Consider the following 24617-nt stretch of genomic DNA (forward strand, 5'->3'; position numbering starts at 1 on the left):
TGGACTTTCCAGGAACACAACCTTAGCCTTGATAAGTAGTAACAGTTATACCTCTTCTTTTACAATCTTATTTCTTTCTCTTGTCTAATTTTAGTAGCTGATATCTCCAGGATAATGGCTTAAGAGAGCATGACAGTGACATACTGGGATGTATTTGATCTATTCACATTTTATTATGAGCTTTAGTCAAGAAAGTAATTTGAATTTTATCCGATAACTCTTTCAGTTGATCAAATAATTTTTCTCTTAAGATATATTAACAAAGCAAATGACCTTAATAGATTTTCTAATTGAATCATTCTTAAAATGGTGAAAATCTTTATAATACTTTCTGTATTATTCATGTGAATGAGCTCTTATTTATAATTAATACGGGCTCATTATATCACTTACAAAAAAGCCGTCATACTGTGAAATAAATAAGCTAGAAACAAACATCTTTTCTGCTGCCTGTCCTTCCCAAATTCCAACAATAAAAACAAAATGATAATTTTTTGGTTATGCTCTAAAGCTTATTCCATGATAACATTTTATATGGAATTAGATGGATCCAAAATAGTTCTAGTCATTCCTATCCAATTAAATAATAAAAACTAAACCTTTAAACAGTCCAATAAAATTTCAACTCACCTGTTGTGCCTCAAAAGAATCATGTGGTTCAGTACTGGCTTCTTGATGTGTTGTATTCCAAGGCACCTTTGGGGTAAAATACATGAATTCAATCTATCACAAATGCTCTAGTGAAATAAATCCACTATGTAATATCACTTAAAAACATGCTCATAATTTTTACAAGGTTTTTTTTTTTTGACAATTTAGATAATGTTCTACGTTTTCTACAAATATCTATACTAGGAAAGTACTATCATTTACAATTAGTAAAAATGAAAATGACTTTGGTTTATTACTCTTAACATGTTTTTTCAAAGCTTTCTGGAAAGCAGAAAACTTAGTGAGTAGGAGGATAATCCAATAAGGGTTTAATGAATTCCTGCCCTACAAAGTCAACTGCAGAGGAACCTTAATTTATTCTCATGCTTGTTAGGGAGGAAGTTTTATTCACCTCCTTCTGGTCCCTCTCCATCGGGTTGTCTCTTGACTTCCCTGCTCCTCCCCAGTTTTGGTTGGAAAAATGGGCATTTGTAGCCCAGACTCTCTCTTCTTTATCTTGTAAGCTGTGCAGAAAGCATATGCCCCCTCCTCCTCCATGCAGGAAATCTTATGGGGCAGGCACCCCAGGCTGGGAGGCCTCTTGGCCCAGCACTGCTGTAACTGGTGAGGACGCTGGTCTGTAGCCAGTTCACCACCAGGATACTCTTTAGTGAAATGGCTACACCTTCCTACTGTGCCTGTAGTAATAACTAAGGTGATGTTCTGGCTCCATCTACTGATTTCTCTATCTTATTTCTCAGCTGATGCGAAACCTGGGTAGGGAAGGATAATATTTACTAGGCCCAAAAGTTCTTCCTGACGATATTACCTGCCATGCCCTATGAAAGGGACCATATTTTTAAAACATTTCCAAGTGCAAGCTTTAGTAACCATTTTGGAATCAATCGTTTTAAAGAATTTTAATATATATAATGGCAATGAAATATGAAAAAAAAATTTAACTTCAGTATTAAGGTGATTTTTTCTATTTAAGTCTTACCTGCATGGCAACAGCTTGTGTATGTGCAATATTTGTTGCTTCATCAGTACTTTCTGCATTTACTTCTGACTTGCTGGCAGAATTCCTACGGTGACCATAGCATCCACTAGGCTCACTGTGGGCTGTATCAGCGCCACCCGTGCTGCACTGTGACTTTACTGATATTCCCACAGAGTCCTGAAGGGTCTGTGTTCCAGAGGTTACCTGGTGACCAAGGGCACGCTCGACATTTGAACGATGACCCTCGAAATACACAGTAGCATTTTTATTTGGTCTGTCACTGACTACAAAAGATGGCATCAATGGCAGTGACCTTTGCAGCTGATATTCAGAAGGGATGCTGGCCAGAGGGGTGTAAATGCTAGTGAACTGGGGCAAAGTCGGTAACACGCTGATGTACGTTGGTGGTGTCTGGGTGATGTCGAATCCAGTGAAGGGAAGATACGTGCAGTATCCTGTGACCAAGTGGGCTTGAGTCCAGTAGGCTGGTTTCATGTCCTCAGGAACTGGTTTGGGAGAATTCGAGGGGACTCGCAGGTGACAGGCACCATCACAGACTGTTTTGGGAGAATCAAGAAACACCTGTCTGGGCTTCTCATCTCTAAAAACTGATCTGGGAGAATTTTCAGATACTGGTTTCAGCTTCTCGGCTTCACAGGCTGCTTTAAGAGAATCAGCAGATACAGATTTGGGTTTTACATCTTCAGAAGCTGGTGCTGAAGATAAACTGGACACTGGTTTGGACTTTACGTCTGGTTTAAATTCTCTAGCAGTTGGATTCAGTGGGAGCTTGACTCGTAAATACTCTCCTGTCCTTGACATTTCTTCCACTTTTGTCTTAATGTTTTTCTTCTTTCTCTTCTTCTTGAGCCGTGACGCAACTTTCTTCAATGCAATACAGTTGTCAATCACAACAAAACGAGGACATCCCAAGAGGAAGGATTTCAAACCTCCGGCTTTTTCTAGAATCTGTCGAGTTTCTTCTGGGAAGAATTCATATTCTTCAGAGAACATCTTGTTATTCATATCCAAGGGACCTTGCTCCTCCAACAACTGAGAGAAGTAACTTGGAAAAAATGTGCATTTACGTAAGCTATTATAAGTACTTGTTCATTTGAAAAAATTCATTTCTCAAAAAATTCTCCCAAAGCAGATACTATTTTACTTCCAGCTGATCTCAACACCTCCCCCAAAAACATTAATACTCATATTAAATCTGAGAAAGGATAACTACAATCAATGATACTATGAATAAAATTTTGTTTACCCTCAGAAAATCCTATAAACATTTTTTAGGAAAAAATAAAAGGAGATTCAAAAGTTATTTTATAAATTTCCATTATATAATCTATTTAAAGAGCAATGAAAACTAAATTTATTCAAGAAAAATAATAATACAATAACAAAAATGTCAAAGGAGAAAATAAAATTCAAAAAAAATCCTATTGGAATGTGCATTTAGTACATCCATTAAAATTTTTGTTTAGGAATACGCAATGCTTCAGAGGTACTGAAACTGATCACATCTGACCAATAAACCAATAAAGTACAGGATCAAATCCACAGTAACGGGGCTGGGGATCCCTTCGTCTGCCTCCAGCTCTGAACTGGGTTTGTTCACTCCAGCTCTGGGCAATTTTCCTTCCCCATTAGTGTCTCAGGCTCACAGAGGCCTCCTCTGTCATTTCAATTTGGTGTTCACTATATAACAGTGACTTAACTAGCAAAAAAGACATACCACATACCACTTAGAAGGTTTTTCAAGAGCAAAAATCTTCAAAGAAACTTTCTCAGTGAAATTAACGCTAACTAGGAAGACAAGTTATTTAGGAGGAAGATAAAAAAACTTCGTTGAAGCAAAAGAACACCACTTTCTGTGCAGACGCTGCTACAGATAAACGCAGAGGACAACTACAAATGCTTAACCTCTATTCGAAGCAACGGATGATACTCTGAAGCATAAAGACCAAACACCACTTCTGTCAGCACTGCTACTCAGAATACTTAAAAGTCACCAAGCCATCTCTTTTTAAATGTTTTTTTTTCATGAATATTTTCCCTTTAGAAAAACTTTTACAACTGAAACTCCCCTACAAACGTTTTGCAAGGTAACAGGTTAAACGTTTCTTTAAGATTGCCATCAAACTTCATTTTTAATGCGAATACTCTAAAAGCAAAGGGGTTGAAGAGGGTGACCCATAAAGAACTCCTTGTGGTCTTAGGAATAGCAGTCCTTGCTGGGATTTCTGGCTGACTGGTATAAATGACACCGACCCCACTATCTATCTGAAGACAGACCTTCCCAACTGGTGTGTTCAGCTGCCATTTAGTCACAGCGGCACAATTCCTGAATGGTGTGTGTGCACTTACTTTTTCTCTCCATGAGGAATACTCAAAAGAATCACTGAAAAATAAAGTCTCTCCACCTAGATGAAAATATGTAAATGTGAAACAGGAGAACTAAAGAACAGAGACCATGTGAAAGGAAGCTGGTCTCTAACTCAGCACTGAGCTTCGCAACAGCTGGAAACATGAGTGAGGATGCTGGCCTGGTGATGCCCACCAAGTGGCTAATAATTCGTGTTCCCTGAAGACTAGTAGAGGATGTAGAAAAATGCTCCCCATGCATTTTTAGGTGAAAAAGAAAATGACAAAGCTAAGTGCAGAGTAAAATCACAGTTTGTAGGATTATAATTAAGGTTTAATTAATAATTATCAAGATTCAAAATTTAATAATTAAAAATCCTTAATTATATTTGTATAATATTGGACAAAAGCTGGAAAAATACTTTTCTTTCCCAGAGTTTGGGAGCCAATAAATGCTTCCTTTATTAAAGGAAACAAGTTAAACAACATAAGATCTTTAACTGGCAGCTTCGGTGTGAAATAGTTGCAGAAACGTTAAGCTACTTACTCATACAAACTCGAACACTTTTGTTTTGGGTTAATGTCCCACAGCTTCTTATTGCGGACGACGTACTCATGAGTATGCTGTTCGTAGAGAGCTTCGAATTCTTCCACATCTTGCCGAAGGTGGTCAGGCACCACAAATGGGCCTGCGGAACTGGAATTGCGTCTGCTGATAAAAAAACAATTTTGTGAATAAGTTTTTGTGAATAACAAGCTAAAGTAAACATAAAGAGCATAACATATTACTCGGCATCACAATACTACCAGAGAATTTAATGCAGAAAAGTTATCCGTCCACAATCACAATCAAGAGATATGCACCTGGATACTGAATGAGCACTTTTAAATAAGTAACTACTCTTGTCACCAAGTGCAAAGTTTTTCAAACTCATGGTTTAAAAAAAAACAATGCTATCTTCATTTTAACTTGTTAAAGAGAAAAATATTTTATTATAACTGCTATTAAACTGAAATTGACAAAAAGTTCATAATAAAAAATTTTTAAAAAGAAGGTATAAAAGTTTACAGCACTCTAAAAAGATGTAGAAGTTTGAGTGTGAGCTTTCTACCAGATTGCTGGGTTTAAATTCTGGCTATGCTACGTACAAGCTTTGTGTCTTGGGCATGTCGCTTGCTCCACTGTGCCTGAGTTTCCTTACCTGTGAAATGGGCATAATAATGACATTTATCTCTTAGGGTGAAAGAATGTATTAAATGAGTTTATATATGTAAAGCTCTTAGAATAGTGCTTGGTATGTAAGTGCTATCCAAGTATAGGCTATTGTTATTTTAACTTAAAAAAATTCCTCCATTTAAAGAATCTGTGAAAATGACTGTGCAATACAACTGTTATTACAACACCTTTAAGAAATATGAGAGAAAATACTAAACTTTTTTTTTATTTTAGCCCATAAAGGAATATGATATAAAAAGGTCACTGCTACTCACTAGTTTTATTTCTTCTACGTCTATTTGCTTCTTGAAAACTCAGCTTCGACAACCAGATGCTATTAAAAATCACTAATATCTAAGTTTAAACCATAACATGACATATAGCTTGCAAAACATCTTCCTCTATAGCAAATGTGCTAGTAATGATCAACAGGACATTCTCTTCATTGAATATTTTAAAGACTATTACCTAGGATTTTCCCACAGTTTCTTGCACATAGTAGATTCTCAAATCTATCAAATTAATGTCATTGGCCCTATGACTGTAATGCAGTATGTATGAATTCTTAATGTGGACAAGCCATGCTATACATTCAAACATGTTATAAAGTCACATCGCGTTGCCATTAACAGATGCACATCTTTAAACAGAAAATTAAGGAAACAAAATATAAGTTTAAAGTACATTAAAATAACACTACTAAGTTAAAATACTTGAGTTAAAAGGAAGTAAAAATTTTTAATTGTACTTACTCATGCTCTTCTCCTGGAGTGACAGTCTCATTACCAGGTGTTACTGAGGTTGTTCCAGACCCAACTAACATAGGCTGGTTTAAAAGACGGAAGAATGAAAATGATTTTTTATCTTAAAATTACCATTAAAACTGATGAACACTGATATAAATGCACACACAAACTGCCAATATATGACACTTAGTTAAAATTTCTTGTAACTAGAAACACATAATAATAAAAGTTTCAACAGCCAAACATAGGCCCGAATTAACATTTAGGTAGCTTCCAACATCTGCCAAATTTTAAATGTCACATCATTTAAGCTCCCATTTTAAATAAACTGAAAACATATAGTCAAAGGTAAAATGAAAAGTTTTATTGTAATTTATAAGCTGCTCTCATCCTCCCCTAATATTTGTTCATTCTCTTCACCCTACTTGACCCTCTAAACACATGAGAGTCACGAAGAACCCACTGCAGGACTTAAAAAGAATGCCTTATGACCTTGCAGAGCACAGCCTTGGGTGGGAGGGAAGAAGGGAGCCTATCAGTCCTGAGACTCTCTTACGATGATCAATATTCACCACCTTTAGTTTGAATATTTTAGATAAAAACTCCATTACTTATTGATAATAGGTATCATGTCTTATATAGAAGACGACACTAGGGCACAGAGAAGTCAAATAACTTGCCCGAAGTCATATAGATAATAAAAATTGTAACAAATAATAAAATTTGGCAGAGAACCGAGATATAAATAAACTCGAATCTATCTGCCCGCAAGTTGCCTTGGTCACTCAGCTCTATGACCACCCAGAGTCCTACATTATGACAACGTTTTCACTCAGAAATATTTAGAAAATAAAAGTGGCAATATAGGTAAAAGTGTAGAAGACTGCCAAATATCTTTACATTAACACTCAGAAAGTCTTCTCTACAAAATGCTTCAAAATACCCCAAGATTTACTTAATTCTAATTTACATTATCCAATTATTTTAGGTAAGAATTAATACAGAAAATACTCCTTACCTTTGAATCTTTTGGCTTCTTTTTCTTCCCTTTGTTTTTTATCTTGGTAGAATTAAACTAAAAAATGGGCGGGGGGAAATCATTGGATACTGAAATAACAGCATTATGGAAGCTACTATACATTATAAAGATACCATGATGATTTTCATAGACCAATCATAAGTTGAAGTACATAAAATGCTTTACAAAAATAACACTACAGTGTTAGCCCACATGTTATGATTTGATAGAAATTAAGAAAAAGTTTAATGATGTCTAATGTTATAACTAAAATTACATTATTCCAACATTTTAAACTCATTTTTAATAGGGTTTATAACATTCCAAGTAATTAATCAGCCTTTTAAAGTAATTCCAGTTATGTGCTAACAGTATTTCGATGATTTTCCTTTTACTAAGGCAAACCAGACATTCTGCACATGGCCAGACACCGGGGCACAAATAGTAACTGTGGAAGCACTTAACTTCCATAGTTAGCCAGGCAGTATTTGATAGAATGGATTAAGACAAAATTCCAAGTATAGATGACTTAATCTTAAAAATCGGCAAACGGTGTCTTTCTGTTTGAAAACTGCCACAACCTACAAAGGAAGACGACTCTGGAATTATTTAACTTAAACTCAATTTGAAACTACTCAAAACAAAGTCCCTTTGTTTTCCTTACTGCACAAAACATTAGAATTTTCCTGACGATAACTTTTCATTTTTATGCCAGGAGATGACTTAAGAATTCCTTTCGAATTTCACGACTAACATTTACGGCCATTGTCTAACGTAAGCCTCTGAGCTTGCTGACTGCTGCTCCAGCTCCAGGAAGATGGGTATGAACTTCCTAATGAAACAGCAAACTTTACCTGAGGTCCTCCAGATTTGGTTCTGGAGTGCCACCTAGATGTAACTGCACACTGGCCTGGGTCTTCTCCCTTTGGCTAACCCAATGAGAACATAACACTGACAGTGACCAAATCACTCACCGGCACATCTCCACTGTCTTGTTTCCTTAATATAGTACAGCGGCTGTCTGTAGGGAGATACAGATGGTTTGGTGAGGAAACGAAATACAATACCATTCGGTGCACTAAAGCCTTAAGGAAAACCACCTCGGGCACTACCAACCCAGACCATGTTCTATGCCTTATTTGGCTTTGATACAAGTCTAGTTTAGAAACCAAGAGCGTCTACGGCCATGCCACCCTGACTACGCCTGATCCCATCTGATCTCAGAAGCTAAGCAGGGTCGGGCCTAGTTAGTATTTGGAAGGGAGACCACCTAGGAAGACCAGGTGCTACAGGCATTTAAAAAAAAAAAAAGAAAGAAAGAAACCAAGGGCAAAACAGCTAACTAAATGGGGAACCAACTATAAAGAACCGCAAAATTTCAATCCACTTCAGCATAATCTGAGTGCCTTCTAGGTACCAAACTCTAAAGGCGCTGGGAATACAGAGATGCATGGAATAGCCTCTGCCATCCAACAAGCCCCCCTCTGCATAGAAGACCGACAGGCCAATAGCTGTAACCCAGTGAGCTATGAGCTAAGGGCCACAATGGATACGATGGAAACTGAGCTGATGGAGCAATGGTCTTCAAGGGGAGAGGCCCAAGGAGGGATCAGGAAAGGCTTTGGGGAAGAGGGCACTTGAACAAGCAAAGCAAAGGAGTGGGACGTGGCTGGCGGAACTGCACAAGTGAAGGAGGCGGGCAAGAAAGCACAAGGCAGGTTTGGATGCAGGAAGAAGCAGGTGCTCATTCAGAGGCAGATGGCAAGAGTGATGACGAACGTGGACACACGATGAGAATTTAACCTGCAGGTAAAATCAAGCGTTTCCCAAACCAAATAATTAGAGGATCAGACAGATGTTCTAAGAGTCACTAGTGGTAATACAAGAGGAACATTTAGAGTGGGAGGGTCCAGAGGCCTGGAGACCAGTTTAGACTACTGTCACAGTCTAATCATGGGAGGATTACTGAGGTCCTGGCCTAGGGAAGTGGAAATAGAAAATCACAGGTCCAAGATAAAGCTTATTTGGACTGCTAACAAGCTAGATATGGGGAAATAGGGAAAAGGAAGAATTGAGGGTAATTCCAGAGTTTCCTGTTTAAAAATACGATATATGACAGTGTTATTAAATGAGATAAATTTGGAAAATAAGTGGGATATAAGTGGGTTCAGCCACATTGCTCTCGAGGCGCCTCTCAGCTGTCTACAGAGAAATCACAAATGGCAACGCGCACCCAGAGTTCAGGGGTTTGGGCTCCTTATTTATAAGATAGAGGACTTTCTTAAGTTTTAAAAAATACAATCATTTCTTTCAATGAAAGGAGATAAAATTGAAAATGTCTAGGGTGAAGGTGAGAGGCAGAACTATGGAACTTAAAAGTCTGTTGGTCAGTCATTTGGCTGGTGACTTCTAACTCTACGACTGAGAGCAGAGAAATAGTCACAACTGGATGGACTGTGCATTTTAGGTTTAGAACACAAGGATCAGGGAAAATGCACAGTGGGAGGGAACTGTGTCCTTTTAAGTTGTCTTGCTGTGTGACCCAAACATGGTTTCGTAAGCTCAGTCCCAGGACAGCATTTCACTACCAGCAACAGAAAACTGATGGCAATAAATTCAGGCTACAAAGTAGCATGCCATGTCACCTCCAGTCATGAAGCACTGTCCTAGAAAAATAAAGCCATCTATATTTGAGTGTGCTCTTTCCTAAGAACTACGACAAAAGAAAAGCTTTTCAGTTCCTTATACTGCATTTGAACTTTGTGACCAGCTACAATTTTCTAAGGGGCCAGACCTTTTAATGTACACTCTAAACAAACAACGTAAAATTTAAAAGTCTAGTTCCCAACAATATATAAAATAGCTTCTGATGCTGAGGAAAAGTGGGGAGCATTATCATAAGACACACATGTAGTACCACAGATAAATGTGAATTAATCAAAATCTAAAATATTAGAATTTTGAAGTAAAATGGGACCACACAGATCACTGGCTCCAAATCCTCTCATTTTCATGACGAAGAAAGTAAGACTGCGGAGAAGCTGAGGAATGAATTACTAGCTACCTACTGTGCCACACTGGACTCTGGACTTTTACCTAAACAGGTCCCCCAATTCCCTGCAACCTGCCTCTCCAAGCCCGATGCCAACCTGTCCAACCCCACCTCCATCATAGCCCGGCTCGGAGGCCACCTCGCACCAGACCCTCCCCTTCCTCCGTCTGAACCCACGTTTCTGGTACTCTCTTACTGAGCCCACTCCCACATTACAATCACATTTATCTTGTGCCCTTTTGTAGAGCAGAAGGTCTCTGAGGTCAGCAACTAGCATGAGCATTTCTGAATTCCTTGTTAACACCTAGCATGGGCCTTGAAGCAGGAGAAACGAGGTTTTTAATGAAACGAATCGGAAAAGAAGATGGGCCACAGCCTATCTTTCCTGACTCCTGGCTCTAGGCTCTTCCCACTACCACAGATGTGCTCTCTGTTCTAGATTCCACAAACATCACCTATATCTGCAGGCCAATGTTTTGACTGCTATAAAGCAAACGATTTCTTTAAACAATTATCAATTTAATGTGCAATCTTTGCCACGACGCTGACAAAATATCATGAAAACAGTAATGGTATATAGTCAGTGTAACATACCCATCTGAGTATCTCTCCAACACTTAGCTCAATAGAGTAAAAAGGTTTAATGATGACATGAAAAAAAAATCACTATTCTTAATCATTAACCTCCCCAAATATGCCAGTTGCACCATGATAATTTTCACAATTTTCTTTGTTTTTAAATGAACTAGGTCCTTCAGATATTTTTTCCCTACGATTAGATATAAACTGAAACTTGGCCCACATACCCATTATATCGAAGAATTCATCTAAAGCATTATGCAATGCTGGGAACTTGTCCCTGTGTTCTTCTAGCAGCCATATTAAACATCGCGCTTCCTTCAATGACGTTGGCTCGTAGAAATAATCAAGTTGCTTTCCTTCTATTGAGTTTAGTTTATGACCATATTTCTCATTCCAAAGAAAAGTCATGATGCTAAAATCAAGCTCTTTAAGAGATGCTCCATAACGCGAAAAAAAAGATCCTGTAGCATCTAAGCCTGTAATAAAAATAAAGTCCAAATCAGAATCATATTCAGTTTCACATCTTTGAAAGCGGTTCCCGCCCCCCACCTAAGGCTCACATCAGAGCATGTGCAGGCGAGGGGAAGGCAGCAATCACGCCCAGCACTGAAAGGTTCATTTCCCCTTTCTCTTCCTCTTTCTGCATATAAACTGATCTCTCATGTTAAATATGAGCATGATATGACTCCACTGTATAGACTTTTTGTGAAAAATAAAATTCCAGGAATTGAAAATTACTTGTTTTTAATAAGCAAACATGAGCTTTCCACCAGGGCTTGAACTCATTTTACAACTTTAAATAGAAACTACAACTTTATATAATACGCATATGTACCTAAGCAGTTCTATCCACTCTTCCCTCCATTTCTCGTCAAGGAATCTGAGTGCTGAGCTGCGCACAATCCCAGAAGGCACAGACAGCTGGCCCCAGGGGTGCTCCGTGCCATGGCTGTGCCTAGCACTCACAGTTTACACGCTGACAACCAGCTCAGCATAACGCAGGATCTCCTAACCAACTGAACTTTCTTTTCCAAAAGTATATTGTAATCTACCTGTAAAATAACCTAATAATTTTGAGTGGGGGAGAAATAGTGTGTTTAACCATACAAATCTACAGTCTTACATTTTAAAAAATCACAAACAATAGGAAAATGAAAAATGTAGGTCCACTCGGAGACCCACATTCACCCTTCCTACTAAACTGAGCCTCTGGAATTCAATGACATACCAAAGCTGTCAAGTTTCTGGATCCAGGTGGCCAACTTTGGCTCCATTTCTTTGAGCTCACTCAATACATGCAGAAATATCCGTGTTTTCACTCTATTCTTTTCCTGAATCAAGTAACGAATGACATAGTCCACTGCTTCATTTAGAAAATTTCTGCTGGAAAAACAGGTTGTATAGTCTTCTGTGCTTAAAACCTTCCAGGAAAGCAATTCTTTGAGAAGCTTGGAAGTATTCAGTACCCCAGACTTAATCTTGTCGGCATACTGCTTTATGCACTGCAGAATTCTGTCGTTCAGGAACTGGCAACTCTGAGCACTGGCTACAGTTTCTAAGGATAAATAACAGTGGTTCGTTAAAGTGAGAAACAGGACTAATTTGCAAACACAAACGCAGAAAGAAATAATGTAACGTTACATAACATAAAACATGACTCGTAGATTCTTTGTTTTTATGTTCATTAAACTTGTTAAGGCATTAAGAATACAAAAGGGTTTTTTTTGGAGTTGAAGGGATCATTTATTCAGTTATGAATTCAACTACTTTGTGGTTTATTGTTATATTATTCATCATATCGTTGGATCCTGAATTGCAGACCTGTGGACTCGGACTCACCGGCTGCAAGCTGGAAAACATCTCAGCTCATCTTCCCACCCAGACTTCTCCCTAATGGATGCCCATTTAGCCCCCTGAAGCATGCAAAATTAAAAGACAAACATTCGCTGAAAACTTTTTCAGTGGGAAAGATCGTTTTGACTGATTTGTGAACCATTCACGGAATACTAGATGAAAAATCAAGACAGCAGGTGAAAATACCTCATTTTAGAGACAGCCACCCTAGTAGAAAATGAGAATAACTTATTTCAAGTCAAAACTGAAAGTAAACATAGGACCAACATGGCCACAGAAACAGCGACATCACCAGCAAGACGGTCCCATGTGGATCAGGGAGTGATGACAAGTTGATCATAAAACAAAAGGCTGGACTGGGAAACCTCCCTGGTGCCTTTTATGAACCGTTTCTTTATCTGAACTATGCATTATTTCACATAATTAACAGCTAATTTACAGTTTACCATTTTAGAAGTTAAATCCATTTAGTGGAGTTGACAGAGCACTGTCAAACATAATATGCTGGATCTTATTCTCACCTTCTGTTAGAGGTGAGGCTGCGTACAGAGTCGACCCCAGGTCAGCAGCTGGTGGTGTTCTGAATCCACCCCTCCTCTCTGCACTACTTCCTAAATCAGTGCTCTTTACACCACCCCTCCCCATTTCAGAGTAATAGAAGCCGGTGGTAGTATTAAGTATCAACTGATATCTAAATTTCAATTCGGTTACAACTAACATAAGGCCCAATAGCGCACATCATTCTTATCGTGCCATGGACTCTGGCATACCTTTCTGCTCTTCGATTTTGGGTGGATTACTTTCCCTTAAATCCTCCTCCATTCTTTCTTGTGCTAATTTTTTTGCTTCTTTCTTTTGGATCTTTCTCTTCAATTTTTTGTCTTCTTTCAGTTTCAGCTTCTCTAGACTGATAAACATTTATAGTTAGTGATAATTCACTTCTGTCATAAATTCAACTATTTTCCTTGGCTTGCTAGAGAAACTATTCTCCTAACAATAAGTTAGAAGTATTCCCTTTCAGTTAGAACTTAGCCTGCATCTTCTGTTCAATAAAACTGTTGATACATGTGATCAATTTAGTCAAACGAAGGATATTTGTTTCATGAAAACACAAACCTCAATGACTAAATGACTTTAAGTATAAAGATGGCATATATAGATTGTATAGATGTTATTTCCATGTTAATAAGTTACTGCTCAGGGAAAATATAAATAATAAAAATTACTCTGCAAGATAATACATGTAAACACTCATTTCAAATACAGGATTCCACAGTAAAATATTATTTTCACATCCCAATGATGGCCCACAACACTGCAGTTTGGTTGATATGACTACAGTAAATTCTCTTCCACAAATAATTCTGTTCATCTTTTCTTTTGCTTTTTCTTGGTCACCAATGATGAAAAAAATCAATTCTTAGAAAACAAGTGGCAAGACCAAAGAGAAAAGAAAATAGAACTAAAATTATTTGTTCTAAACAAGAAGATACAAAGAAGTAAATAATTTTGACAGTACATTATTTCAGTGAGAAATGTCACTGGTTCAAAATGTCCGCTGAAGAGAGATAAAAAGTAAATACGTTTTTTGAAATTGAACAGCTAAGAAGTAAGTATACAATTTTTAATTTAACTGCCACATGTATTAATCAAATGTCATTTCACAGCATCAAATGTCATAATTCTACATACAAATTCAACCACTAAATAATGCTTCCGATTCACGTTTTCAGTACTTAACCACTCCAGGCTAGCTCTCCTTACATTTTATATATCCATAAAAATAATTTAAAAACCACTTATTTGGATAGATGTGCACAGCCCATTTAAAAAACAGCGTAATTTAGAAATTTGCATTTAATTATATTCTGAGACATCATTAAGCTACTGACTGTTAAAAATCTTACCTAGAACATTTCTGTTTCAGAATAGGTCTTGGAGGAAGAACCTTTTCTTTTGTGATCTTGTGTTCAAACTTTAAATAAAACAAAGACATCCAAAATTTGTCTCATACTCCAATGACATAAAGCACAAAACAAGTAACAAGCATTTCAGAAGCACAATGTTCAATTTAATATGGAAAAGTAATGTTCTGAGCCAGAAAAAAGAGCCTGGAAAACTTTAGCAAACAATTTACTGGAAAGAGGAATGAGTAGACACACTTTAGCAAGAAATTTTTTTAAAAACTAAGAGTAAGTGGAGATCAAAATAAACTATATCATTACAGAAACTCTCTCCTGCCACTTCCACATAATGAAGTTACAGGTGACCCCTAAGACAGCCTTCCCCCTCTCCCTAAGGACTCCCACCTTCAGTACTCAAAAAGTTTACCAGAGTTTAAGAAAAGAGGTTATCAAAAAGAGTGACAACAGTAAAACTAAAATGTAAAAAGCCTCCTATTCTCGTTAAGAAATAAAATAATGCGAAACTCTTTTGTTGCAAAGAAGCATTCTCATATCCTAGTATTTCCTCTATTTTCTTAAAAAGTAACTATTTCCTGGAAAAGATCCAAATTGCACAACTTTCATAAATTTTAATTGTGTTTTAATAGGTGTAAGCATTCTGGTCATCAGTTTAGTAAGATTTCCCCTGAATTAGATACTTACTTCACATTTAACTTGACCACCACTGCTGAAGATGATAATCTTAGAAATGATACCTTCACAGTCTGGGGTAAGACAAATTCCTTGTAGAAAATCCTATTCAATTAAAAAAAAAAGTGCTATATCGCAGAATAAATCTGTACATGTATACCATTTTAACCATCAGAAACAGTCAAAATATGGTTAAACACCTCCTTCAGGAGGCAATGAAAGTTCTGTCCTTTGCCATGTGACTCTCAGGGCCTCCCTGCAAGACTACACCGCTGACCACATGACTTGCTCTGGTCAAAGCAAGGAGGGCCGACACGACATACATCGTGTCCAAGAAAAAGCGTTCAGAAACACTGACTGGACTGGCCACTGATCTTCACCCTCTGCCACAAGAACACATCCCAGGCACTCTTGACTCAGACACAAAGAACGTTGCCACACGGACCAGAGCTGCTAAAGCCCCACACTGGCCAGCAGGACTTCAGCACGAACAATGTAAGCAAGATGAACGTTTGTTATTTTGAGTCATGAGATATTTGGGTTTTGTGTTACTTCAGTATATCCCTGTGAAAGCTAATGTACAGAGGGTATGTCAATCCAGGAAATGGCTAAGACCACTCAGGGAGCATGTGCAGCAGGAGATAACGCCATCATGGTAAGACGAAGACACAGCAGAAGTGGCCCGACAGCAATAGTTATTTGCTCATATCCTGTATCTCTAGTTAACTATATAATGTCTAAAATGTGAAGATTTATTTCTACCAAACTTGAATAACTCCTATTGCTAACACTCATCTAGCACAAGCATCTTCATTTTTTCCCCAATAAACAGGGGTTTACATGAGGTCATGCAGTGTAGAAAAAGGTTTTTGTTTTTTAAGTACATAGCTTACATGAATCAGAAACAAATTCTATGAATACAAATAAGATTTTCAAACTGTGCCTTTTCTCAAAGTATACCTAGCTAATGATAATTAACATCATTACCCTGCTAATTAAGAGAAACCCTAATGGGAAGTGGTAGCATAAAATTTAAGTTGATTCTCCTTAGTACAAATTATCTCATCAAATTTTGGTAGGAAATAAAAAATATGAAACCTCAATTTTACATCATAACTTTAAATGAAAGATCCTTGAAGGACTAAAATCATCAGTACATAATATAAGACCTATATTTTAAAATGAAACATTAAAATTTTTATGCTCGAGCCTAACATTCCCAGTGTGAAGGCTGGGTAAACAATTTGCTGAAGATCTTCGTGGTTATTTATACATCTATTAAAAACAAAACTATTTTCTGCTTTATCACTAAAGTTTTAATTAAAACTTTCTGATTACGTCTACAATGCAAAGGAAGGAATTTATATTCGACATTCTCTTAAGATTCTCAAGGGAAAAAATCAATGTACAATAAACCAATTAAAAAATCCAGATAATCTTATTAGTCTTACCTTGTCAATTTTATCGTTAAAGGTTGTTGTTTTTAACTTCTTCCAACAGTTCATGTGAAACTCTATCCTGCAGTACTGGCAACAGCTGATTCGTATAAAACCCTGAGGGTTTAAAATTTTCTTTAATTCACATTTTAAAGGTTTCTTCTGTCTCTGTCTCTCACTCAATCACTCACAATGCACATCAAGATAAAAAGAGCCGTTTACATTCACCTTGCAGACATAACTAGACACCACATTCCTCATGGGGGATCCAAACTTCCGTACCCCAGAATGCCTAGTGCCAGAGATACAGAGCTTGACTGACCTGTTTATAAAATGTTTGATACATTGTAAAGGATAGTGCAGCTTGCAGCTTACAGCTGCACTATCCTTTACAATGTATCAAACATTTTATAAACACTATTTCATCTGTTTACTAACCAAGGATAGTGCCACAGTGGGCAGCTCTCAGCTTCCTGAATTAACTTATTCACTCAATTAAGTGCCAGACTTGGTCTCAAACTTAGGTCTCTGGGTGCTAATTTAGTGATCCTGTGGCCTTTAGATTCCTGGACTCAAATTTCATGAGATTAGAATTATAATAAATCTGAGGTAACAATCTCATTTTGTCTCCTGTGCTTCTAAGGAAGAGGCAGTTAGATAACACAGTGACTAGAAAGAGAAAATGGATTAGCCAGTCTGCCTTGCCAGGCCACCACCCTGCCCATAGTGCTGATTTCAGTGGCCCTGGGTGCCCATGTGAGATGGTGCAGACCTAAAAAGAGGTCCAAGATAAGGGGTGGACAACAAGACATAAACCTGCTAGTAAGCCAAAGAACTTGGGTGCCTCCAGTTACAAAATTTGTTCTGAATTCATTTTAATGCACAATCATACAAGTTAACGTCCTAGTGTATGTTTGTCATTTACCTTAAAGTCTGGATCCGTTATGTAGATCTGGATTTTGGAATATCCATGGCACTTCTGATAGCAACAAATGGCATCTGGCACTGGAGGGAACCGGCATTCTTCAATAAATTTCTCTAACAGCATCTAAAACAAAAATAAAAATGATACTGCTACAACACTAATTCATCAACAAAAATCACCTCTTGCCATCGAAATATTTTTGGCATAGGAATAACCTAAATTTTTTCATCCAAGAACTACATGCCACTTTAAAATTTTTTACTTTTAGAAGGAGTCTGATATAGAGACATGTCAGAAGAGAATGATGGGGGGAAAAAAGAATGGAAGAAAAAAATTCAGAATTTCAAAGTTAGAATCAAAATCTTATCCTAAATCGTCAAACCTCATACAACACATAGCTCTTAGAAATCTCCTTTAAGCATTCAGAGGGAGTCAAATATGGTAGAATAACGCTTAGGTCTTCTATTCCCCTTCCTGAAGTCATTTCACCTAGGATCCTACCCCTCTAGTTCATCTACCTCCCTGAATCCCCGCCACCTGTGCTTGTTCATTCCCTGAAGAATTATCCCACTGCCACTGAAGCCAAGAGACTCAAGCCATGCTTCCAGTGTGGCTTTCATTACCAATAGTTCCTATGTCACCATCTCAATCTAGTATAAAGAGAGACAAATCCAATGATCCCTGTGTTTTGTGCTTTATTTTATGCCAGCTTTGAGTAAGATGTAATTCACATACCATACAATTCACATTTAAAGTGTACAGTTCAATAGTTTCACATTCACAAGGTTGTACAACCACTACAATTTAAATTTAAAATATTTTCATCACCCAACAAGAAAACACACCCATCAGCATTCCCATTTTCCCCCTAAGCCCTTAAGACCACAAACCCACTTTCTGTCTCTATACATAGATTTGCCTATTCTGAACATTTCATCTAAATGCAATCATACAGCATGTGCTTTTTGTGTCTGGCTTTACTTAGCATGTTTTCAAGGTTCATCCATGTTGTAACACCTATCAGTACTTCATTCCTTTTTATGGCTAATGATATTCAATTATATAAATTGTATTTAGCCATTCATCAGCCGACGGACACTTTTTGTCTATTTGATGCTGCTATGTACATTCATGTACAGGTTTTTTGAGAACATGTGTTTTCTTCTCTCTCTCCCCCCCACCCCATATATATATATCCACGAGTGGAACTGCTGGTCATCTCATTCTTTAACCTACTTTGCAACTGCCAGACTGTTTTCCAAAGCAGCTGCACCACTTCACATGCCCACCACCGGTGTTCACGAGTTCAGATCTCCCCACAGCCTTGTCAACACCTCTTAAAATTATATAACCATTCTAATGGGTATAAAGTACTATCTCATTATGGTTTTAACCTGCATTTCTCTGACACCTAATGGTGTTTAACACCTTTCACATGCTCAGTGGCTAGCTGTGTAACTTCTTGGCTATAGCCTTTGGCCACTTTTTAATTAGATTAGCTGTCTTATTGAGTTGTAAGAGTTGACCCCTGTGCTTTCTAAAGCTTTGGTCAAAAAAGCAAGTTGAGCACATGTCAGGGTTCACCACAAGTAAAAGCACCTCACACATAATTTAGCCTTTCCAACACTAGCAAAGCATCCTACACTTCTGGATATAAGACTAAGTTTAAACTTTCTTAGTTTTCAAGTACCATTCCAATAACTGCAGTAAGTCTGACGAAACAACAATGCTATCTATACCCTTCTCTAAGCCCGACCAGTAGAGCATACTGCTCAATAATACACACTTTGACATCAGAATGCCTAGATTCAAGTCCTAGTTCCACTGTCTCCTAGCTGTTTAACCCTGAGCTCATCACTTATTCTCTCTAAACTTAATTTTCCTCATCTGTAAAATGGAAGAATCATAGTACTCATCCTGCAGGGCTGCTGTAAGTATTAAAGGTAATGAAATATGGAAGGTGTGTGACCGGCACATAAGAACCATTTAAGAGATGTTAGTGATTCTCACTCGCCTTTAAAGGGAAAGTGCATGTGGGGAGCTAAACATAGAAAAGGGCTTTTATAGTTAGCAAGAAGCGCTCTGCAGAAATAAATGGGTACCTTTATTTTCCCTGGCTGAGTCTCGTCAATAACCACATTACTTGTGGGCCAAGTTAACACTCCAGGAAGACGACAGATCAAGGTTCTTGCTTTCTCAAAGTGATTAAGAGCTTCTAGAAATCTAGTCAAAATTATTAAGAAATAAGGTATTAAAGATGTAACATGAATTTTCATTCCCCACAACAGAAGTCAGAGATTTTAAACTTACTAGCACAAATATTTGATAAATCACTGCATAAAAATAGTCACTGTAACCTATATTTTCTTTAAAAAACCATAACATTTTTGTTTGTTTATTAAAAGTAACATATATTAAACACAAATCTGCTTGAACAGTGGCTGTAGTCCTTTTAAAGTTGTAATTTATTTTTTAAAGTTTCCAACAATTAAAACGGAAAATCGAACAACTCAGCTGTTCCATTTTTATTTGTTTCATTTACTAAGCTAATTAGCTTCTTGTAGAGAAATGGCAACCCTCCACTTCAACTAATTAACCATAAATAGGGAAATTCTTTTATTTTAAACTTGATTCTATTAGGATATCTATAGTAAAAATCACCCTGCTGAAAAAATTTTAAAGAGATCGTGGATTCTGGTTATCTTTAACCATAAAGCTAGTGAATTATTTTGACAGAATGAATGTGTATGTAAATTGTTTTAACTATAAATATAAAATGTTTTAACCTAATTTATGGGTTTTTTAAAATTTATGGTTGTAAAAAAATGCCAATATATTCCCACAGTCCATTCAACAAAAGAATACTGAAATACTAGATTATAAAGTTCACTATGTCCTTATTCTCTTCAGACTAAAGAAAAGGGTTTTTCCTGCTTTCTCCAATCTTGAAATGATTTCCCAATTTAAGAACATATTTTTGCCTGTGGTGCTACACTACCATCCTCCAGATAGTTAGTTATAAGAAGGCTTTTAAACTTGAAACTGTACATTACAATGGCAAAAAAACAGAACATTAGACATTGAACCTCACACCCTAATATACTGAAATTAAAATTTAAATGCCTTTCAATATGGCAAAGATTTTTTCATTTACCACAATCACAATGGTTTTACACATCTATGTTATTTTTCTAGACCTTGTGCATACCTGCATGTGACCATGGCATTAAAAGGTATGCTCTGGACAATTTATGCTAAACTATGAAGTTAATTTCATTTGCTATTGCTATACAGATGACTGCTCAATCCTTACTCCTAGCTCTACCTGATTCATATTATAGTTTAGCCTGGCCTGACTGTAACTCCAGGAAGTAAAAGAACTTTTTTAATCTTTAAAAATCTATAAAGAAAGTTCCAGGCACACTCTAAGATTGGGATCTCAAGAGTACCAACCATTTGATAAAATTTCCCCTAAAAAGTCAGATGAAAACTTAAGGATAATTAAAAGTTATGAATGATATTCAACCATTCGACAATTATTTCTCTATAAAGCAATCAAACACACCTACCATCATATTGGGTACAAGTGACAGGAATAGAGAGGTCTTTTTCTTTTAGAAGCTCAAGGCATAATCCTGTCCCCTAAGGATCATATAGCAATTCAGGGAGAAGACATGAAATACTTAGGGAACAGGTACATAGTAAACTTTGAATAAGGATTCCAACTATAATTCAAATTCAGAGAAGATTTTTATTCCTAACTCATGACATCTTTGAACACATACATACCTTGTATTAAAACTATCTTCATACAGGTATTTTGGGGAAATAGGCATTTAACCAAAAAAATTATATAATCAAACTTGTAAAAGCATTAACTTATATCGATTCAGCCACCACTTATAAATGATATATACAAAAATATAAAATAGAACATCTCGTGTCAAATTACTCTATTACTGAATTTCTTATTAGATTCAAAATTAGAAAGCATTAGGAACTGAAGTGATTGCCCTTACTTTAGTATTATAAAGGCCAGTCCTCAAAGTAAACACAACTATAAGAGTATGCCACAGAAGATATCAAAATAATTCCAGAAAATGGATCATCATGAAATTAGACTCTGGATGAGTCACTAGCCTGGAGCATAAAGTAGTGTGGTTTCTACCAACCTGTTTTTTTTCAAGTACACTTTTCCAATTCCGCAGTAGGCCAAGCAATCGAGCCCCTCATTGGGGTAGTATTCAATCATCCTCTTAAACTGGTTTTCGGCTTCCGATAATTCCTTCAACAACAGTAAGAACAATGATCACTTACACGCAAAAGAAATACTAGAAGAGATTTTACCTGAAGGTTCTTTTTGTGTCATGTTAAAAACAACTATTTGTCCAAAATTTCTATGGCAAAATTACACCTATTGCATTTCATTTTCTTAGCAATTGTGTATTTTTCTTTTTTACCATGTGGATACTCACCACCAAAGTGATCCAGTTCCAGAATGAAAAGCTGACCCTGAACACTTCATCCAACTAACCAAATGAGCATTTACTAACACACGCAGAGGGCCCAGGGTGCTGGCTAGCATTAAACGGTGTGACTTCATGGTAGAAAAACTGACTTGGATGCAAACATGCCATAACAGATATCCTAGTGAGGGCTGCCCCACTGGGAGCATAGGCACACTGCAGTAATGCTGCCATATGTTCCTTGGCATAAAACAAATGTTCTATCTTAAAAATAGCTCATTAGTAATAGCTTCACAGAGCTTAGCGTACATTCTTTTGAATATTCTCAACTGTGGAAACCTCTGTGCTTTCAATGAATTTTGTTTTGGAAAAAATTACTAAGGACACCTAGCTCTCCACAACACTGGTAACTCCACTGTGGGTGAAAACAGAGATGTCAGTATAAAATGGAGGAGCTCTGCGGCTGGCTCCGAAGACGGCCTTCCAAAACTATTTGAAGCAAGCACTGTACTGGAGTGAACACATCGCTTCCCGCTGGGGAGGTACTCTGAATGACAAAATTCTCTCAAAGGCCCAAGTGCTATCATACTGGTTTGTTTTTTAATCAGTCTCACTACTTCAAAGTAAACCACAAATGTAATAAACTATCTTTTCAATTCCGATAAAACAAAAGATATTTATCATTACTCTACTGAGAATAAAAGAATTGAGATCACGAAGTCCTGTCTCCAACAATCTATTAGCAAACAGACAGGCCTTCATGGGAGACATGCACCTGCCACATCATGAACAAGGAAAGCAGCATGTCACAAGGAAAATGAGCCTTAGGCACTGGGCCACTGGGCAAGTGAGCAGGAAAGATGACTCGATCCTTATTAGGTAGCAATGAGGATCCGTAAGGATTAACCCTAAGGCTTAATCCTTAGGGTTAAGCCTTCACCTAGGCTAGAACGCTTGGAGCCCAAGTTGGTAGAAAGAATATATTATACCTGAGGTGATTCTACTGCCATTTCAACCTTTATCGAAAACACAAACCCATGGGAAGCAAAGTATAACTATGTGGTTATAGGAAGCCTACACTCTAGGAAATAATAAAATACCCAAGTCCTCACCACCCAGAACTAAGAAATATTAACGTTATCATTTTCACTTTTGTGCTTTAAAATTAAACAGCATAAAACAAAGCTGAACTCCTTTTCTCAACCACCCAGGCATATTCCTTCCTTCATTAAGTGCAACCATTATCTTAAATGTGATGTGGGGCTAGTCCATGTTTTTTTAACTTTTACGAGATACACAAGATGCACTGATACCCAGAAACGATATATACTACTGTTCTGTATGTTTTCTAAATAGTACCTAAGTGGTATCACAGTGTTTCCTATGTTCTCCAACTTGCCTTTTCTCAACATGTTTCTGCAAACTATTATGATACCTTAGGTCCTTTCCTTTTTTATCCAAATAAAAAGTATGTGCCACTGGTTGTCAGACATAGCTTTTTTTCTAATGGAAATTCAAAACTAAATTTTCTTTTCAAAAAAATACAAACTAAACTTTGGTATTTCAGAAAAAAATTATCAGGAAAGTATGCAAAAGGAAATCAGCCCAAATGGGAAAACTGTTTTCATATACCTTCTAAAACCCATGGCCCATTTTAATTGTTTCATTACTTTGGTTACAAATCTTACCTCGGGCTGTCCTATTCCAAGGAGAGAAATGGCAAGTCCGTAGACGACTAAGACATAGTTGATCATGGCCAGGTTTAATTGCTGCCAATGAAAACATTCCAGTTAAAAATACCAACATAATTCTGCTCAATTATATCAATGTTACATCATCAGCACAATAGAAAAAAATGTAACAAAATCTCGCTCATCACTATGGCTGGGATGAAGACCAAAAGAATTAGAAAGTATATTTGGCAAAGATATGTTGCTATCAAGTATTTAAAACAGAGAATAACTGCCTCCTAGTTCCTTGAAGGCATGGATCATGGATAAGAGTAACTGAAGTCACGTCCCTTCACACAGAATTGGGTACTAATGACGGATGAAGACATCTGCTCTCTTATACCCTTGCATGAAGTATCTGTTCACTTAGCTAATTCTTTCTGGATGAAATGATGTGACTAAAGGGAGCCCAGATCCTTGAGTTAGTACTTTAACAGAGAATAAGCCAGGAGTCCTAATGAACACTGACTTGAGAGCAAGGAGAGTCTAAACCCGGTCGTGTCCTGAGTCCCGAGTACAGCCCGAGTGCGGGGTGGGAGCCCAGCCTGCCTCTCACGGCCCCGAGGACCCAGCCCACCTCGGCGCATGTGCGGCACAGTCACAGTGCAGCCGAAGGCCCGTGCGCGCTGCCGCGTCTCACCTGTATCTTCTGGGGCTCCAGGCCGTTGAGCAGCTCCGTGAAGGCCTGCGCGGCACTGCGGCAGCGCTGCTCGCACAAGGCCATGTAGCCATCCTGGATCAAGCTCCTCAGCATCTTCATTATGTTGGCGAAGTCCTGCCAAAAAAGTTCTTCCTGTTACAAGGTAGGGGGCAAACGATTCCGCAGTGTTAACCGTTAGTTAAATCTCTGGTTAACATGATTAAAAAGTTGATATTTAAATTACTGACAGTTTGGTCTCTTAGCAATCATATTTAAGTTATATGTCCATAACTTAAATTGTAAAAAAAAAAATACATCTTAAGAGATGTACATGATTAGA

General features: G+C 37.4%; 1 protein-coding gene and 1 pseudogene across 10 annotated transcripts in view; one reads left to right on the top strand and one right to left on the bottom strand.

Annotated features, from left to right (window-relative positions):
• The window catches only part of TTC3 (tetratricopeptide repeat domain 3), a 102250-nt gene that overhangs the window by 32722 nt on the left and 44911 nt on the right, over positions 1–24617 (bottom strand). For 7 of the 10 annotated variants that reach the window (XM_015593098.2, XM_015593093.2, XM_015593094.2 and 4 more), the window contains 17 exons: positions 24278–24430; positions 23596–23676; positions 21614–21726; positions 19544–19664; positions 17442–17564; positions 16532–16633; positions 15093–15185; positions 14394–14461; positions 13257–13393; positions 11861–12187; positions 10857–11108; positions 7973–8019; positions 6999–7055; positions 5987–6060; positions 4566–4730; positions 1652–2717; positions 631–696 (listed from right to left, as the gene is read on the bottom strand). In XM_015593098.2, the coding sequence (XP_015448584.1) occupies positions 631–696; positions 1652–2717; positions 4566–4730; positions 5987–6060; positions 6999–7055; positions 7973–8019; positions 10857–11108; positions 11861–12187; positions 13257–13393; positions 14394–14461; positions 15093–15185; positions 16532–16633; positions 17442–17564; positions 19544–19664; positions 21614–21726; positions 23596–23676; positions 24278–24430 (3045 nt within the window). The remainder of the gene's footprint in view (positions 1–630; positions 697–1651; positions 2718–4565; positions 4731–5986; positions 6061–6998; positions 7056–7972; positions 8020–10856; positions 11109–11860; positions 12188–13256; positions 13394–14393; positions 14462–15092; positions 15186–16531; positions 16634–17441; positions 17565–19543; positions 19665–21613; positions 21727–23595; positions 23677–24277; positions 24431–24617) is intronic. The other 3 variants (XM_006916745.2, XM_015593091.2, XM_015593090.2) reach the window with 2 other exon arrangements.
• Positions 8175–8293, top strand: LOC112483799 (annotated as a pseudogene).

Source organism: Pteropus alecto, unplaced genomic scaffold, assembly GCF_000325575.1.
Source record: "Pteropus alecto unplaced genomic scaffold, ASM32557v1 scaffold97, whole genome shotgun sequence".
NCBI lineage: Eukaryota > Metazoa > Chordata > Mammalia > Chiroptera > Pteropodidae > Pteropus > Pteropus alecto.